The sequence below is a fragment of the Capsaspora owczarzaki genome (genome assembly GCF_000151315.2).
Source record: "Capsaspora owczarzaki ATCC 30864 unplaced genomic scaffold supercont2.12, whole genome shotgun sequence".
Lineage (NCBI taxonomy): Eukaryota > Filasterea > Ministeriida > Capsasporidae > Capsaspora > Capsaspora owczarzaki.
Window position 1 is genome coordinate 380002 of NW_011887303.1, and position 14349 is coordinate 394350.

The 14349-nt window shown below is 51.4% G+C and overlaps 4 protein-coding genes across 4 annotated transcripts; 2 read left to right on the top strand and 2 right to left on the bottom strand.

The window, feature by feature from the left end:
• Nucleotides 1–39: 39 nt before the first annotated feature.
• CAOG_06714 (hypothetical protein) lies at nucleotides 40–3580 on the top strand. Its single transcript, XM_004344285.2, has 4 exons — nucleotides 40–90; nucleotides 983–1598; nucleotides 1705–3058; nucleotides 3181–3580. The coding sequence occupies exons 2-4, from the start codon at nucleotides 1029–1031 to the stop codon at nucleotides 3384–3386; spliced, it is 2130 nt and encodes a 709-aa protein (XP_004344335.2). The 5' UTR covers nucleotides 40–90; nucleotides 983–1028; the 3' UTR covers nucleotides 3387–3580.
• Nucleotides 3581–3586: 6 nt separating this feature from the next.
• CAOG_06715 (protein phosphatase type 1) lies at nucleotides 3587–6704 on the bottom strand. The gene is made up of 2 exons (XM_004344286.2): nucleotides 6686–6704; nucleotides 3587–5381 (listed from the first exon to the last, which is right to left on the bottom strand). The coding sequence occupies exon 2, from the start codon at nucleotides 5225–5227 to the stop codon at nucleotides 4238–4240; it is 990 nt and encodes a 329-aa protein (XP_004344336.1). The 5' UTR covers nucleotides 5228–5381; nucleotides 6686–6704; the 3' UTR covers nucleotides 3587–4237.
• A 462-nt stretch (nucleotides 6705–7166) lies between these two features.
• On the top strand, nucleotides 7167–10547 carry CAOG_06716 (Edem2-PA). The gene is made up of 8 exons (XM_004344287.2): nucleotides 7167–7553; nucleotides 7639–7684; nucleotides 7759–7859; nucleotides 7938–7977; nucleotides 8063–9456; nucleotides 9555–9790; nucleotides 9906–10193; nucleotides 10282–10547. Exons 1-8 carry the CDS (start codon nucleotides 7375–7377, stop codon nucleotides 10449–10451), a joined length of 2454 nt encoding a protein of 817 aa, XP_004344337.1. The 5' UTR covers nucleotides 7167–7374; the 3' UTR covers nucleotides 10452–10547.
• Nucleotides 10522–14307, bottom strand: CAOG_06717 (ras guanine nucleotide exchange factor; the record flags this gene model as incomplete). The annotated part of the gene is made up of 3 exons (XM_004344288.2): nucleotides 10522–12802; nucleotides 12895–13614; nucleotides 14117–14307. Coding segments are annotated over 3 exons (2872 nt in total), but the record flags the coding sequence as incomplete, so codon positions are not given.
• Between the last annotated feature and the right edge of the window lie 42 nt (nucleotides 14308–14349).

Here is a 14349-nt window from a genome sequence, read left to right on the forward strand (position 1 = left end):
AGCTGTTTTGACAATGCCATTCTTCCTCGGGACGTTTTCCCCATTCATTGTTCGTGTTGTTCGCTGGGTTCACTTTTTGTTTGTTTTCTTGTACGTTTTTTTTTTTTTTTTTTTTTTGGGTTGTGTTTTTCGCTGGAGATTTTTAACGCGTTTCGCAGCGGAAGTGACACTTTTTTCGTCCCCAGCTTGCCATTCCGCTCCGTCGCTCAGTTGATTCATCGCTTGGCGTGATGCACCGTTGCACTTTCCGAGTGCGTTCAGAGAGAGCAGAGAGAGCGAGCGACAGCGCAACGGAAGGGAGAGATTCAAACAGCGGAGTGCGCAAAGTGCAGTGCAGCTCTTCGTTACGCCCCGCGTGCTTCGTTCTCGCTGCTTTGCGCTTCTTCCATGTGTGGTGTGCTCTCGCGCTTTTCCTGTCAGGAGTGTCATGGTGGTGATGGCGATGGTGGCGCATTGGTGCGGATTGCCATTGACAGGGAGAAGCCTGCCTCACTCATCGTTTGTCGCTTCCTCCCTCGCCTCTATTTCCTCCGCGAGCCAAGTGGCGATGGGTAGCACTGAACAAGCGGTCATTGAAGAGGGTTTGTGGGTGAGCCAGATGTGAAAGCAACCAAGCGAGATTTCACCCAACTACTCATCGTAATAATACAAAAAAAAAAAAAAAAAAAAAAAAACCACAACACAAACACAAATTTAGTCAAGTCCAGGTTTTAAGGTTTGGCTTTATTTTATGATCGAGATGAAGATTTGATTTGATTTGAAACAGCAACTCGATTCGGATTTGAAGATTCGAATTTATGATGAACTGGGCGCTCAGTGAGACGCGATGGGGTGGAGGCGAGAACATTTGGCATCTCACGGTGGAAAAAGGAGAGCCACTACCGCTACTGCACTGGCCTGCGTTTGCATGGATGTAACTATTTGGATGAACAACCAAGCTCACGTTGTTACACGTTTTTTCGATTCTGGCTATTGGTCTCAGGGGTGACCGTCCAACTTGACCACATTGACTTTCCTCAAACAAAAACATGGCAACCAATCTGGTGAAACGCGTGCCGGGATACCGCTTCGAGGACGGCTCAAGCACGCCGGCTACGATGAACGTCTTCCAACACCTAGTTCTGGAGGATGCCGAGGGCGAGACGCGATGGTACTTTAAGTACTTTCTAGGCCACGATCACAAGAACATTATCGGTCTGGTCGACGAGAAGCCCTTCCTCGTGTCTGCCGTGCTGACAGACCAGGACAACAATGGCAATCTGCAGTGGCGTCTCATCCGCTGGCGCAAGGAAGGCTCAGAGCGGCTGTGTCTACCATTCCTGGAGAAGGACAAGAAGGAGCTGGCCTCTGGCGACATGCTCAAGGTCTTTGGCATCAAGAACGCCGACAAGGTCAAGGAAGTGCTTGATCCCGATGTGCAAGAGGATCTTCTCGTGCTTGAAGAGCAAGAGGGCGCCGTGAACTTCAAGTTTGGCATTCTGTACGCCAAGCCTGGGCAGCGGACGGACGATGAAATGTTCTCCAACAACGACCCGTCGCCTGCGTTCAACGAGTTTGTCGAAGCTCTGGGCACCAAAGTGGATCTCAAGGGCTTTGATGTAAGAAGAGGGGAGGCGCCGGGGGGGGGAGGAGCCGAATTCAACAGCTAGTTGTTTTTTTTTTCTTCAGTTTTTCCTGGTCCACTCAAACTCCCATCATTGTTAGAAATTCCGCGGTGGCCTCGATGTCAAGACCGGCACCACCGGCACACACTCCATTTGGACGAGCTACCACGGTCACCAAATCATGTTCCACGTTTCGACGATGCTGCCATTCTCGGCAGACAACGCACAGCAACTGGAGCGCAAGCGCCATCTCGGCAACGACATCGTGACCATTGTGTTTGTGGACGGCGACGCTTCCACTCCTTACGAGCCACTATTCGATCCTGACGAAATCAAGTCACATTTCATTCACGTCAATGCTATTGTTCGGTACGATCCCTCCCGGCAACAGTACCTTCTGAACATGGCGACCAAAGACTGCGTGAACGAGTATGGCCCACCCCTCCCCAACCCTGCCGTGTTTAGCCACAAGGCCGACCTGCGAGAATTCCTGCTGGTCAAGCTCATGAACGGCGAGAAGGCGTCCTACAGCGCGCCCGTGTTTCTGAAGAAAATGGAGCGTACTCTGGACACGCTCCTTGGCGAGACCCAAAAAAAGTTTATGGCCGGCAACCAGACTCCGCCCGTGACGCTGAAAATGCACGAAGTGGGCCAGATACTTCGCGTCAAGCGCATTCAGAGCGGACTGGCGCCGACATCGCGCGTGGACGCCGGCAGTTCGGCTTGGGCTCCTGTCACCGTGGTCGATGGATTTTCCAACGGAACGATCGTGTGCGGTGCTCTGTGGGGCGAGCGTGTCGTGATTGCCACCACAGCCGGCGTGTTTGTCACCCATGGCGACCTCTGCCAAAAGATTATCGACAAACAGTCGATTGTGCAACTCACTGTTATTGAGCGGCCGGGATTGCTCATCTGCCGCTCAAACAAGTCTGGCAAGGGCGGGCATGTGTACGTCTTCCCGCTGGACTTATTGCTGATTGGCAATGCTGTGCCGAAGGGTCGCTGCAAAAAATTCAAAATTGGCAAGTCCTCCGACTGCCACCTCTACGCCGTCGGCGAATGGGAGACGGAAACCCACTTCTCGGGAGCCCTCAAGCTTTGTGTTGCAGTGCGCAACCGAGTGCTTGTGTTTGAGCACATCGGCCCTGTGGTCACCGGACAGTTCAAGATGGTTCAAGAACTGCTGACACCCGACCCGCCGAGCGTCATTTCCTTCTGCGACAACAACAACCGCGTCGTTGTCGGCTTCCGCACCGAGTTTGATCTCATCACCCTGAAAGGCAGTCAAATTCGCGAGCTGTTTGTGGCCGACGGCAAGGTCAACCCGCTCCAAGCCATTCCCGTCGACAACGAGGTTCTTCTCTGCTACAACCATCTCAGCGTCTTTAAGGATTTCGTCGGTAAAACCAGTCGCAACTATGACCTCAAGTGGACTGCCGTTCCTTCCGCAGTTGGTACGCAATGGTTGAAGGTTTTTTTTTTCCCCTTCTTGCAAACGCAAAAGCATTTTGGCTCAGAGACTTTAGTCATAAACTCATTTTGAATTTTTGGGATGATTTGCTTGTTACCTACACAGCATACCATGTTCCGTTTGTTTGCGGGTTTGCGGCTGAAACGATCGAAATCCGAACGCTCATCAACGGCAAGTTGGTCGCGAGTGTGCCTGCTCCCGGCAACAAGTACCTCACTACCACGCCGGACGCCGTGCTTTACACGACCACCGTGAACGGGCGTGTTGACATTGTCAGGCTTGCCTTCGATGTCTGGCTCTCATCGGCATGAGCGCTTTCAGCAGTTTTGGTTTCGTTTTGTTTTTTGGTTTTTGTTTTCGATTGCTTTCGCTTTCTGAAAGTTTTTTGTTGTTTGTTTTGTTTGTCTTTAGTTCCTCTGAGCAATAGGAGCTGAACTAGATCACAGTAAATGGATGGAAACAACAACAACAACAACAACAACAACAACAACAACAACAACAAAAAAAAAAAAGAGATGCAAGCGTAAAAAAAAAAAGTGTCATGTTTAATAACACATAGAGTAATCACAATGCAAGATTGGGAGTGGGAATGGTGAGTGAGGAGTAAAACACAGAACAAAGAGAAGAGGGTATACAGAATGCTTTACAAAAAGCGCTTGACGACACGAACAGGAACGTTCGAGCGCAAGGGTAAAATGAAAGCAGAGAATAAATCAGACAATGTCAGCAGCTCAGCATCGGAGATCAATCGCGAAGATGGGGCTGCATTCCATTCCTGAAGGCCAGCATCGCCATCAAAACGCGCGCGTTCAAAAAAAGCGAGAGGCCAAAAAACATTTTCGAAAAAAGGAAACTCAATCGAGGAGGAACAGACAACAACAAACAACAACATGACAAAAGCGACAGAAAACCCGAGAGGATGCACGGAAAAAGGCAGCCAGTCCAAGTCTCACAAAAGAGGAAATACCAAAAGAAGAGAAAAAAATGAAGCAAAACGACAGGTCAAACATCCAAAGAAAGTGACAAGAAGCAGAAAGGAAAAAGTCGCTGAAGATAAGACCCAAGGGAAATCCTCCAGTTGCAGTTCACTATCCAGTGGAGGGGGTGGTGGTTTTTGATTTGATGCTTTTTTTTTTTGAGTCTTGCTTCTGGCTTTTTTTTTTTACATGCCCTTCTTGAGCGCCTTCTTTGGCGACGTCTTGCCAGCCTTCTTCTTGTCGGCAGCCTTCTTGTCGGCCGGTTTCAAGATGTGGAACGAGCACATAAGCGTGTCGTCGACGCTCATCATGGCACCGGCGTTGTCGAATTCACCGCAATAGTTGGGGGCGGAGAAAACAGTGACGAGTTGTCGCTTGGCGAAAAACTCGTAGCCATCCTCAACGACTTGGTGAGCGCGGCAAATCAAATCAATGTCGTGCTTTTGCAAGAACTTGCTGACCACGTCGGGACCAAAAGTGAACGAGACGCCGCGGTCGTTCTCGCCCCAGCCTTGAATGTCCTTCTCGGGGTCGGACCAGAGCAGATCGCACAACAAGCCAGTGTCTGGCACGTCGGTGGGTCGCATGACCTTCTTGATTTGCTCCATCGAGTGGAGGTCGGGCGAGAGACCGCCGTGCATGCAAAAGATCTTTTCGTCGATAATGGCGGCAATGGGCAGGCAGTTGAAGCAGTCCGTGAACGTCTTCCACAACTTAATGTTGTATCGGCGCTTGCACTCGTCGTAAAAGCCATAGATTCGGTTGATCGATGCGCACTCGTGGTTGCCGCGGAGAATGAAAAAGTTCTCGGGATACTTGATCTTGTACGCGAGCAGGAGGCAGATGGTCTCGAGCGATTGCCGGCCACGGTCGACGTAGTCACCGAGGAAGAGGTAGTTGGCATCCGGGGGGAAGCCGCCGTACTCGAACAGGCGCAGCAGGTCGAAATATTGGCCGTGCACGTCGCCGCAAATCTTGATGGGCGCCTCGAGCTCGAGCAGGATGGGCTGCTTGATGAAAATGTCGCGTGCAGCCAAGCACAGGCCACGGATTTCGTGCTCTGCGAGTTGCACCTGCTTGCCCGGTCGCTCGCCGCGCACCGACAAGAGTCGCTCAATGATGTTGTCAACGTCGATTTCGGGCAATGCCGCGCTGGGTGAACCGCCGTCCGCCATTGTGTGTATAATGTTTTAGTTGTTTACGAGGAAACAGTGAAGAAGGAGAAGGAATAGGAAGAGGAAGCGAACGCAACGCGGAACGCAATGGGAAAAAAAAAACAACGAAAAAAATGGAACTTCCACAGGAAAAGGAAGCGACCGAGAGAGTTCCCTGTTGCGACCCAAGCAAGCCAAAAAAACAAGGAAGCGCAGAGATACGAAAACAAGTGAGTCGCCATGATGAACAAGAAGCAAAAGGCAACGAAAAAACGAAAAAACCGAAATAAAAGCGGGAGAAATGCAAAACCATCGATCGCTCCAACACTTTTCGGATAGATCACACAAATCACAGCCACAGCAATCTCAACCGACCACCCACCCGCCTCTCTCCTGCCTCCTTCGACCTCAACGAATCGCACAAACGCAGTCCGAAGAGATGAACGACAAGCGATTCTCTCTTTGAAACAAAAAAAAAAAAAAAACAGAGAAGGAACGATAAGGAAGAAAAAAAAAAAGAAAAAGGGGAAAAAAAAACACCAAAAACTGCCACGAGGGGTTGAAAATAAAAAATAATACAAAATAAAATAAAATAACAATGCGAAACGGTTAGAAAAAAAAAAAAAAAGAAGGAAAAAAAAGGGTGCACAAGAACAAGAACAAGAAAAAAAAAAACGGTTCTCTTTTTTTGCTTTGGATGCTTGTGATGCTGAGCAGTGAAGGCGGCCGCTGCGAAACACAACAAGAGCCCACTGACACGCTCACACGCCGCAATGCAGATGGGCGATGGAGAGAGGGGGGGGGAGGACAGCGGCGAGCACAAAGCAAAAAAGAGGAAAACGAAAAAAAGAAGAAAAAAAAAAGGCGAAAAAAAAAAGAAGGCAAAACGTGTTTTTTGTATGGGTTTCCATTACAAAAAAAAGAAAAAAAAAGAAAAAGAAAAAGAAAAAAGAAATTGTTGCCAGCTTTTCATCGCGATCGGAAGGAAGGAAATGACCTTACGCCCCTCCGACTTCCGCTCATGCCTGCGTCTGCCACCACTGCTGCATCGTGGCTTCAGCAACACCCTTCTCCCGAACAGCAACAGGCAGCAAAAGCATCCAAAAAAACAAGCGGAAAAAAACAAAAAAACAGTTGCCCGCCATCAAAAAAAAAAAAAAAAATACAGGCTGGCCTAAGACCATTTATTTGGTCATCCTTCGTGGAAACTCTTTTGCTGCCGCGGCAAATCCCAGTGCTCTGGGAGCAGCCCCTCCTCCCATGCGCGTGCGACTGCGCAGTCCCATCGCATCGCTACAACCCCCTCACGCGCCGCTCGCTCTCGAAACAAGCACAGAACAGCAAAGCAAAAAAACAAGCAAAAAAAAAAAAAAAAAGAACCCGAAAAAAACGAGATCTTTTGAAAAAAACAACTTGATTTTTTTTTTTGCTTGATTTTCAATTGCAATGGAAAAACGCAATGGAAGACAAATTCAATACCAAAAAGCCACGAGTGAGCTCTGAACCATTTGGTCTAAGAAATGACAAAAAGAAAAGTCGTGGAATCAGACAAAAAAAACACAAGTACACAAAAAGTACAGCAACGACAAGAAGAAACGTGGATGGCAAAAGTCAAAAGTCAAAAAGGAAGGCAAAGAAAAAAAACAACAATTGGCTGGAATTGCATTGAGAACGAAGAAACAGCGATCAATCATGCACTCGTCGAAGGACGAAGCGAAAACTCATCAAGTCTAGATCACAGAAATCCTCAGACCTCACAAAAGCGCTGCCGTTGAAGAAATCGCTGAAGCAGGCAGCGTCAACCACCCCATCCAATCGAACGAGCGACAAGTGAGTTTTCCCGCCTTGCGTTGTCGATCTCGCTTCCAATAGTCTGAATCTTCAATTCATCTGTTCTCTCTCTCTTTGTGGCATACTGTTTCGCTTTTGGAGGCTGTTGGAGAGACAGCTCAGTCCAAGCCATTCGTTCGTTTCAATTTGAGCCCGAGCTTCTCCACTGTTTGTGCTCTCTCAAGTCTCATCCCCCAAGCGAAGCGAGGGCTTTCTAATTCTTGAGTAGTCAAGTCACAGGCCAGGTGTTCCAAAGGTCAAAAAAGGGGGTGGGGATCCAAAGGCACAACATACTGTTAGGAGTTGGCTCGAGATTCAACCCTGCCGCGCCGCGCCAAATGTCCACTCCACTGCGGGTCCTGCTGGCGTTGGCTGTCATTGCATGGATTGCTTGGCCCACTCGTCCAGCACAGAGCTCGGCTGCGAATGCGAATGGCAGCGCGGTGCGTGGAAAGCAGCCGCCATTGCCATCATCGCCTGCCAGCGAAATCACTCCTGCAATGCAACGCGAGCTGAGGTACCACTGGGCTGGGATGGATAGTTGGGATTGAATGGATCAACGGGGAGACTCACTTTACAATGATGCCTTCAATCCATCACAGGGACGCTGCAAAGGAAATGTTCTATCACGGGTTTAACTCGTACATGGTGAGCATTGGAGATTTCAGTGCATGCAGGGCTGTCAATGTCGACTCACGCTTGTACGTATTGTGTTGATGCAGAAATATGCCTACCCAGCGGATGAACTGATGCCATTGAGCTGCACTGGACGAGTACGCGGTGTTACCCCAAACCGTGGTGACATGGATGATGCGTTGGGACGGTAAGTCTTGACTGTTCCAAACCTTGGTGCGCTATGATTTGCTCACGCTGATATCGGGGCATCTGCACACGATTCCAGCTTTGCGCTCACTCTCGTCGATTCGATGGATACGTTGGCGGTAAGCTAGTTGAGCGCAATTGCTAAAACCTCTTCTGCACACGAACTCATCTCGATCTCGGTCGTGCTCGTCCTCCTTCTTCCAGGTCATGGGAGACTACGACGAATTCATGTGGGCCGTAGCAAAAGTAGCCCTGGACATACGGTTGGACGCGGATGTGGTGGTGTCGGTGTTTGAGACCAATATTCGCATGGTGGGCGGGTTGATATCTGCGCATGTTCTTGCGCTGGAAATCGCCAACCGACGCCTTGGCCGAAGCCCGCACACGTACAACGGCCGCTTGTTGGCAATGGCGTACGACTTGGGCACACGACTACTCCCAGCGTTTGACACTCCCACAGGCATTCCGTACGCGCGAGTCAATCTGCGCTTTGGCATGACCAAGGAGGCGCTCAAAGACCATTCCACCTGCACGGCATGTGCTGGATCAATGATTCTCGAGTTTGGCGCGCTGAGCCGCCTGACTGGCAACCCCGTGTTTGAAGAGAAGGCCAAAAACGCCATGCGTGCCTTGTGGTCCCGGCGCAGCGCGGACAATCTGATTGGAAACGTCATTCACACGCACACGGGGCAGTGGCTCCGCGAAGAGTCTGGGATTGGCGCCGGCATTGACTCGTACTACGAGTACCTGCTCAAAGCGTACATGCTGCTGGGCGATGCGGTCTACTTGGATGTGTTCAACACTCACTACTCGGCCGTAATGACGCACGTCAAGCGGGGCGCGTGGTTTATCGACACTCGCATGCACCAGCCGTATTCTGCCAACCGCAACAACTTGATTGTTGACGCGCTTTCCGCCTTCTGGCCTGGTCTGCAAGTTCTGAAGGGCGACGTGGATGCCGCGAAAGAAAGCCACCAAATGTACTTTGATGTGGTCAAGCGCTTTGGCTTTTTGCCCGAGGGCTTTACCGCCGACCACCGCGCTCACTGGGTGCATCATCCGCTCCGTCCCGAGTTTATCGAGTCGACCTATTACCTGTATCGCGCCACCAAAGACCCGCTGTACCTGGAGATTGGTCGCCAAGTCCTCGAAAAGATCAAGTCGACGGCTCGCGTCAACTGCGGCTGGGCCGCCATTGCGGACGTCAACACACTGCGCCTCGAAGATAGAATGGACTCGTTTGTCCTGTCCGAAACGTTCAAGTACTTGTATTTGCTGTTTGACAGCGACCGTGCCAGTGGCAACCGCATGGAGGACGATTTGACGATTGACGTTGAGAATTTCGTCTTCACCACCGAGGCCCACTTGCTGCCGCTGAACTTGTCAACGATTGCTGGGCGCACCACCCCGTTTCCTGAGGATGACACCATCCCCAGGAGCTCGACCCACCAGCAACTCTCGTGTCCCGTTTTCCAAGTCTACGATGCACACGCTGCCTTTACTCAGTTTGTTCTGAGTGGTGGTTTGTCGCCCTTGTGGAATATCTGCTTGCCTCAAGAAGCCCCAGCTGTTGCTTCAGAGCCGACTCCTCCGCCATGGTATGTCGCCAATGTTTTTCCCTCTCCATTCAGGCTCCAGATACCACTCAGAACTTGGTATCACTTGGTGCTCATTTTGCTTTGCTGTGTTGAAACAGGTCTGGTGACGCATCCTCAATCAACCCGTCCAATCCCATCCACCGAAACTATCTGAGTTTGCGAGGCATTGATCTGCAACCCTCTGGGGACCACTTTAAAGTCTCATTCAACCCAGCGCAGTGCGTGACCACGCAACTCTTGATGGAAGGGCAGGCGTTGATGCAGCAAATCATCGGCCTTTCCCATGCTCAGCAACCAGCAGCCCAAGCAGCACAAGCAGCTCATGCCGATAGCAGTACGTTGTTTTCCGTCGTTGTGTTTGTTGGTGATTGACGTTTGCCTTGTTATTTTCAAGGGTACTGAGGTGGACTGGCTGATCCGATGATTTGAATCGCTGTGAACAACCACAGAGGACCCCACTGTTGATGCAAGCGACAAACTGCTCCGCATCATCTATCCCTCAGATGCACAGCCGCACACTTTTGTCGTAGGACCGGCGCTATTCGGACCAGTGCTCACTAGCACTTCAACCGTTAGCGGCAGTCTTGCCATCGCAAAGCCTTTCGACGGTTGCAGGCCTCTCGAGCAGGCAGAACGCATGAAGAATCGGATTGTGTTGGTCGAGCGTGGCAGTTGCCTGTTTGCGCACAAAGTTCGGACAGCGGCTGCTGTCGGCGCGGCTGCAGTCGTTATCATTGGTATCGTCGCTGATCCATCCATCGTGTGTGTGCTAAGGTGGTGCTCTCATCTCACGACCAATTTTTTTTGAATGCTTTCCGAAAACAGACAATGAAGACCGACAGCAAGTGTCGGCCATGCGCAACGACGGACTGGAATCAGTGTCCATCCCGTCCGTCTTTGCTGGACGCGCCCTCGGTCTCGCCTTGCTCAATCTCTTGCAGTCAGGCCAAGTGGTCGTCACACTTTCCGGCACGCAGGACCTTTCCGGGCAATGAGAGCGTTGCGATTCTTCAGCTCATGTATTGTAGTTGTAGTCGTTTTTTTTTTTTTTGATTATTGTTATTATTATAATCGAAAGAACAACATCATCATCACATCAACAACCACAACGATTACCTGCATACTTGCAAGTTGCGTCCGCAAACAAAGGCAGTTTTTTTTTCATTGCAGGAGCAAACGTGCATGAGGTAGGGGACGAGAAGGCAAACAACAAGCAACGCAAACACATCATCCGGAACGCATTCCAAAGCAAGCACCAAATACAGAAACGAGAAGGTAGAGGCGCTAGACAATAACAAAATCGACTAGTAGAAAGAAAACAAAAAAAAAAAAAAAAAAAAAAAAAACAGATTCACAAAAAGAAGAAACGAAAAACAAAAACCAACCTAAGCCAGCGATTGGCGGCGGTCATTGCCAGTCAGCTTTTTGATTTGCTTCTTCAGCAAGGTTGGCCGGCGTTGGGACGACTGGCCGCCGCGTGGCTCGACTTCAATAGATCGTTTGTACATTTCATCCTCCGTCATGCGAGGATACTGATCAATCATCTGCAGAATGACTGGGTCGGGCTGGATGGGGTACTCGTCCAGCTGGTACAGGCGAATGCTCTCAATGACGCGCTGGACCAAGCGTCGCTTGGAGAAGTTGATCAGCCCATCGAGCTTGTTTGGATTGCCGTCATCCATGAAGGTCAGATCGGACAGCGACAGGCCGAGATACGGCACACAGGGCAAGCCGCATACAACCAGCTGCTGGCGGTAGTTGCGGTACGAGCTCTCGTGGGACATGAGCTCAGTGAGCTCGACCAGCTGATCCAGGTACTTTTTCGGCACGGCGCTGTACGAGTGCTTCAATCGCACCACACCGGCGCAGTTCAAGCCAGCAATGATGGAAATGATGCTCGAAAAGTTGTTGAGCGTGCGCAAGTGCACCAGGATTTTGATAAACTTGGCAATGACATCGCCGCGAGCAGACGCCTTGTCCTCGCTCAACACCTCGAACGCGCACCAGTTTGACACGTCATTAAAGCGCTTAATGACGCCGAGGACGTTCGGCGAGAGATGCTTGAGCTTGTCGCGACTCCACGACTGGTCGAGCAGCTCGTGGAATTTGATGCGCCGGAAGAGCATTGAATCCACAAGAGTGATTTGCGCGGCAATATCCTCCGACCGGAAATTCAGAGGGGAGGGTCGCGCCACGGCGACAGATTTGACAGGCGACAGGAGATTGGACACAAATTCAGTGTTTCCTGCCCCGGCCTGTTGCTGTCCAGCAGGCAATCCAGCCGCCGCCGTCTGTGGTTGGCCAGGGAGCCCGAGCGAAGATCCGCTCAAGGAACGCAGCGAATTCAGCGACGGAAGAATCGACTGCATTGTTGGCGAGCTGTTTGAGCGAATAAAAGGATCTGCAGACTTGAAAATGCTTTGCTTGCGCTGCGCAACGATGGGCGAGACGGCCGGCGAGGTGTTTGTTGAGCTCGGCGCGGGGCTGCTGGCGGGAGCGGCATTCCGCTTGTCCATGGCGCTGAGCTTTCCAGCAAACGCATTCGCCACATTCTCAACACTCGCCGAGCGAGCCTCACCCTTGTTTGCACGATAGAGGAATTCGCGCATGAGCAGGATGGATCGGCCTGTAAAGTCGGCCCAATGGTCGTTGATGAGCTTTTTGAGGACGTTGCAAACCAGGAATTGCACGCGCGCGTCAAAGTTGGGTCCATTGTTCTGGCGTTGCTTGACCCACTCGGGCACAAAGTAGCGCTGGAAGAGCTTCTTGAGCAACTCTTCCATCGTGGTGAAGGATTTGAAGGTGACCATGAAAACGTGCACAAAGTTCGGGTCGTGGTTGGAGGTGAGGCTCGAAACGAGCGCATTCAGGCTGCCAGCTTTGACAATTTTGCCTTCCGCGTCTTCGAACAGCATGTTTTGCCCGGTGGTGGTGGTTTCGAGCCAAATGTTGTCCGTATTCACCGGCGACAGCCACTCGTCGAGCACAACAGTCCCTTGCTGCTGCGAGCCCAAGGGGCGTCGCAGAATGAGCGACAACGTGTGCTCCTTGTCCGCCAGCGTGTCCGTGATGGCTTGCGGCGACAAGTCTTCGACGCGATTGCCGTTGATGACCATGACCGTGTCGCCAACGTGCACACCGCATCGCTCGGCCAACTTGTCCTTTTCAACGAGCGTCGCCGTGACGCGTAGGGTTGGGGTGGTCACAGAAGGCGTTTGCGGCGAGCGTGAGACCAGATCGTCCGACTCGATCGAGAACGTGCATCCAGAGCCATTCTTGTCTGCCGGGATGTCAATGTACAGGCAGTATTCCGTCGCGTTCCAGATGATGGATTGATGGAGAGCGACTGCATAACCAAAACAAAACAAAAAAAACCCCACCAATTAAATCAGAAAAGAAGAAGCACAAAACCGACCAGCCACACAAAAGGTGTCGTACCAGTGTTGCCCGCTGCTGCTTTCTTGGCGTCGTTCGACTCGAGAGCATTCGAGAGGTATTCCCGTTCCACATCTTCGAGATCGCCCAGCTCGTCGAGCAGCGCCAGCAAATCCATTTTGCCCTCGTAGTACATGCTCCACATTGAGAGACGCTGCGGGGAGAGACCACGGCCACGGACGGTCGTCTGCGACATGCGCTTTGTCATTTCGGCCGCATCGCTGGGTGAGAGTGTGTCGACACCGATTGCGGCGGACGCCTCGGTGACTGCAATATTGAGGACCTCCTGCGAGGCGGTCCGAATGACGTTTGGCAGGGTGCTGTTGTCGCTGTCTCGGATGCCAAACGACTCGCCCTCGTCATCGGCATCAGTAGCACTGCTCGCACTGGCACTGGTACTGGTACTGGCACTGGTGCTGCTTGGAGCGGCAGATTCGCTGCTTGTTGTCGAAGCAGCGTCGACAGAGGACAAGCTGGACAGTGTGGTGCTTGTGCTCGTGCTCGATGCGCTCTTGGGGCCGCCATCGTCTGCTATTGGCATGTCCGTGCTCGATGCGCTTGGTGTTGTGTCTCTGCTGCGACTACTGGTGGTAGTAGCATTGGTGGCAGGAGGCGGGGTTGCTGATGACGGTGATCGCACAAACAGCTCCTCGACAATCATGCGGGACTCTTCCCCGATGCCCAGCGTGTCGTCCTCGTCGAGAACCAGCATGAACGAGTTTCCTTTTGGTCAGCGGAGGAGGGGGGGGGAGAGAGACCGAAAGTCGGAGCGAGAGAGAAGGATCCAAAGCCAAAATGTTGGAAAACAAAACAAACACAAAAGCGCGGTTAGTGAACACATTCGTATGCAGTCAAATCAGGTTTTAAAGCGAAAATGGTGATACGAAAGTAAGCCCCAATCCACCCCCGAATTTCAAACCGCAACTCTGTTGTTTTGAAACAATTCGACCAGGCAAAGCCCGATACTCAGAGCAACAGCAACGAGAGCACATTGGAATGAGAAGGCGAGATTAAGTGAGAAGTGAGAAGTGAGTGAGAAGTGAGATTGAGTGAGAAGTGAGAAGTGAGTGAGAACGAGAGAGATTGAAAGGATGGGAAATTGAACGACCATAAAGTGAAAGCTGCAGGACTCTTCCTTCACTCCTGCCATACAAAACTGCAGTTCGAGATTTGAGTTTGGATTGCTGTTTGGGGGTTGGGTGGTGGGGGGAGGCCTTTTACGTACGGGTCTTGAGCGAGCTAAAGTCAGCTTCACGCTCGCGGTCGCGCAGAATCCGCTGGAGCAGCAGCCGCTCCTCAGTCCAGAGGAACGGGCAGCTGGAGATTGTGGCGAGGCCAGCGGCAACCGCATTGGACGCAGCGTGGGCGGCGCTCGCGGCTGTGAGGCTCGCTCCATCAAGCGACGAGCGGCTCATCCCAAAAAAAAAAAAAAAAAAAACAAAAAAAAAAGTTGACTGA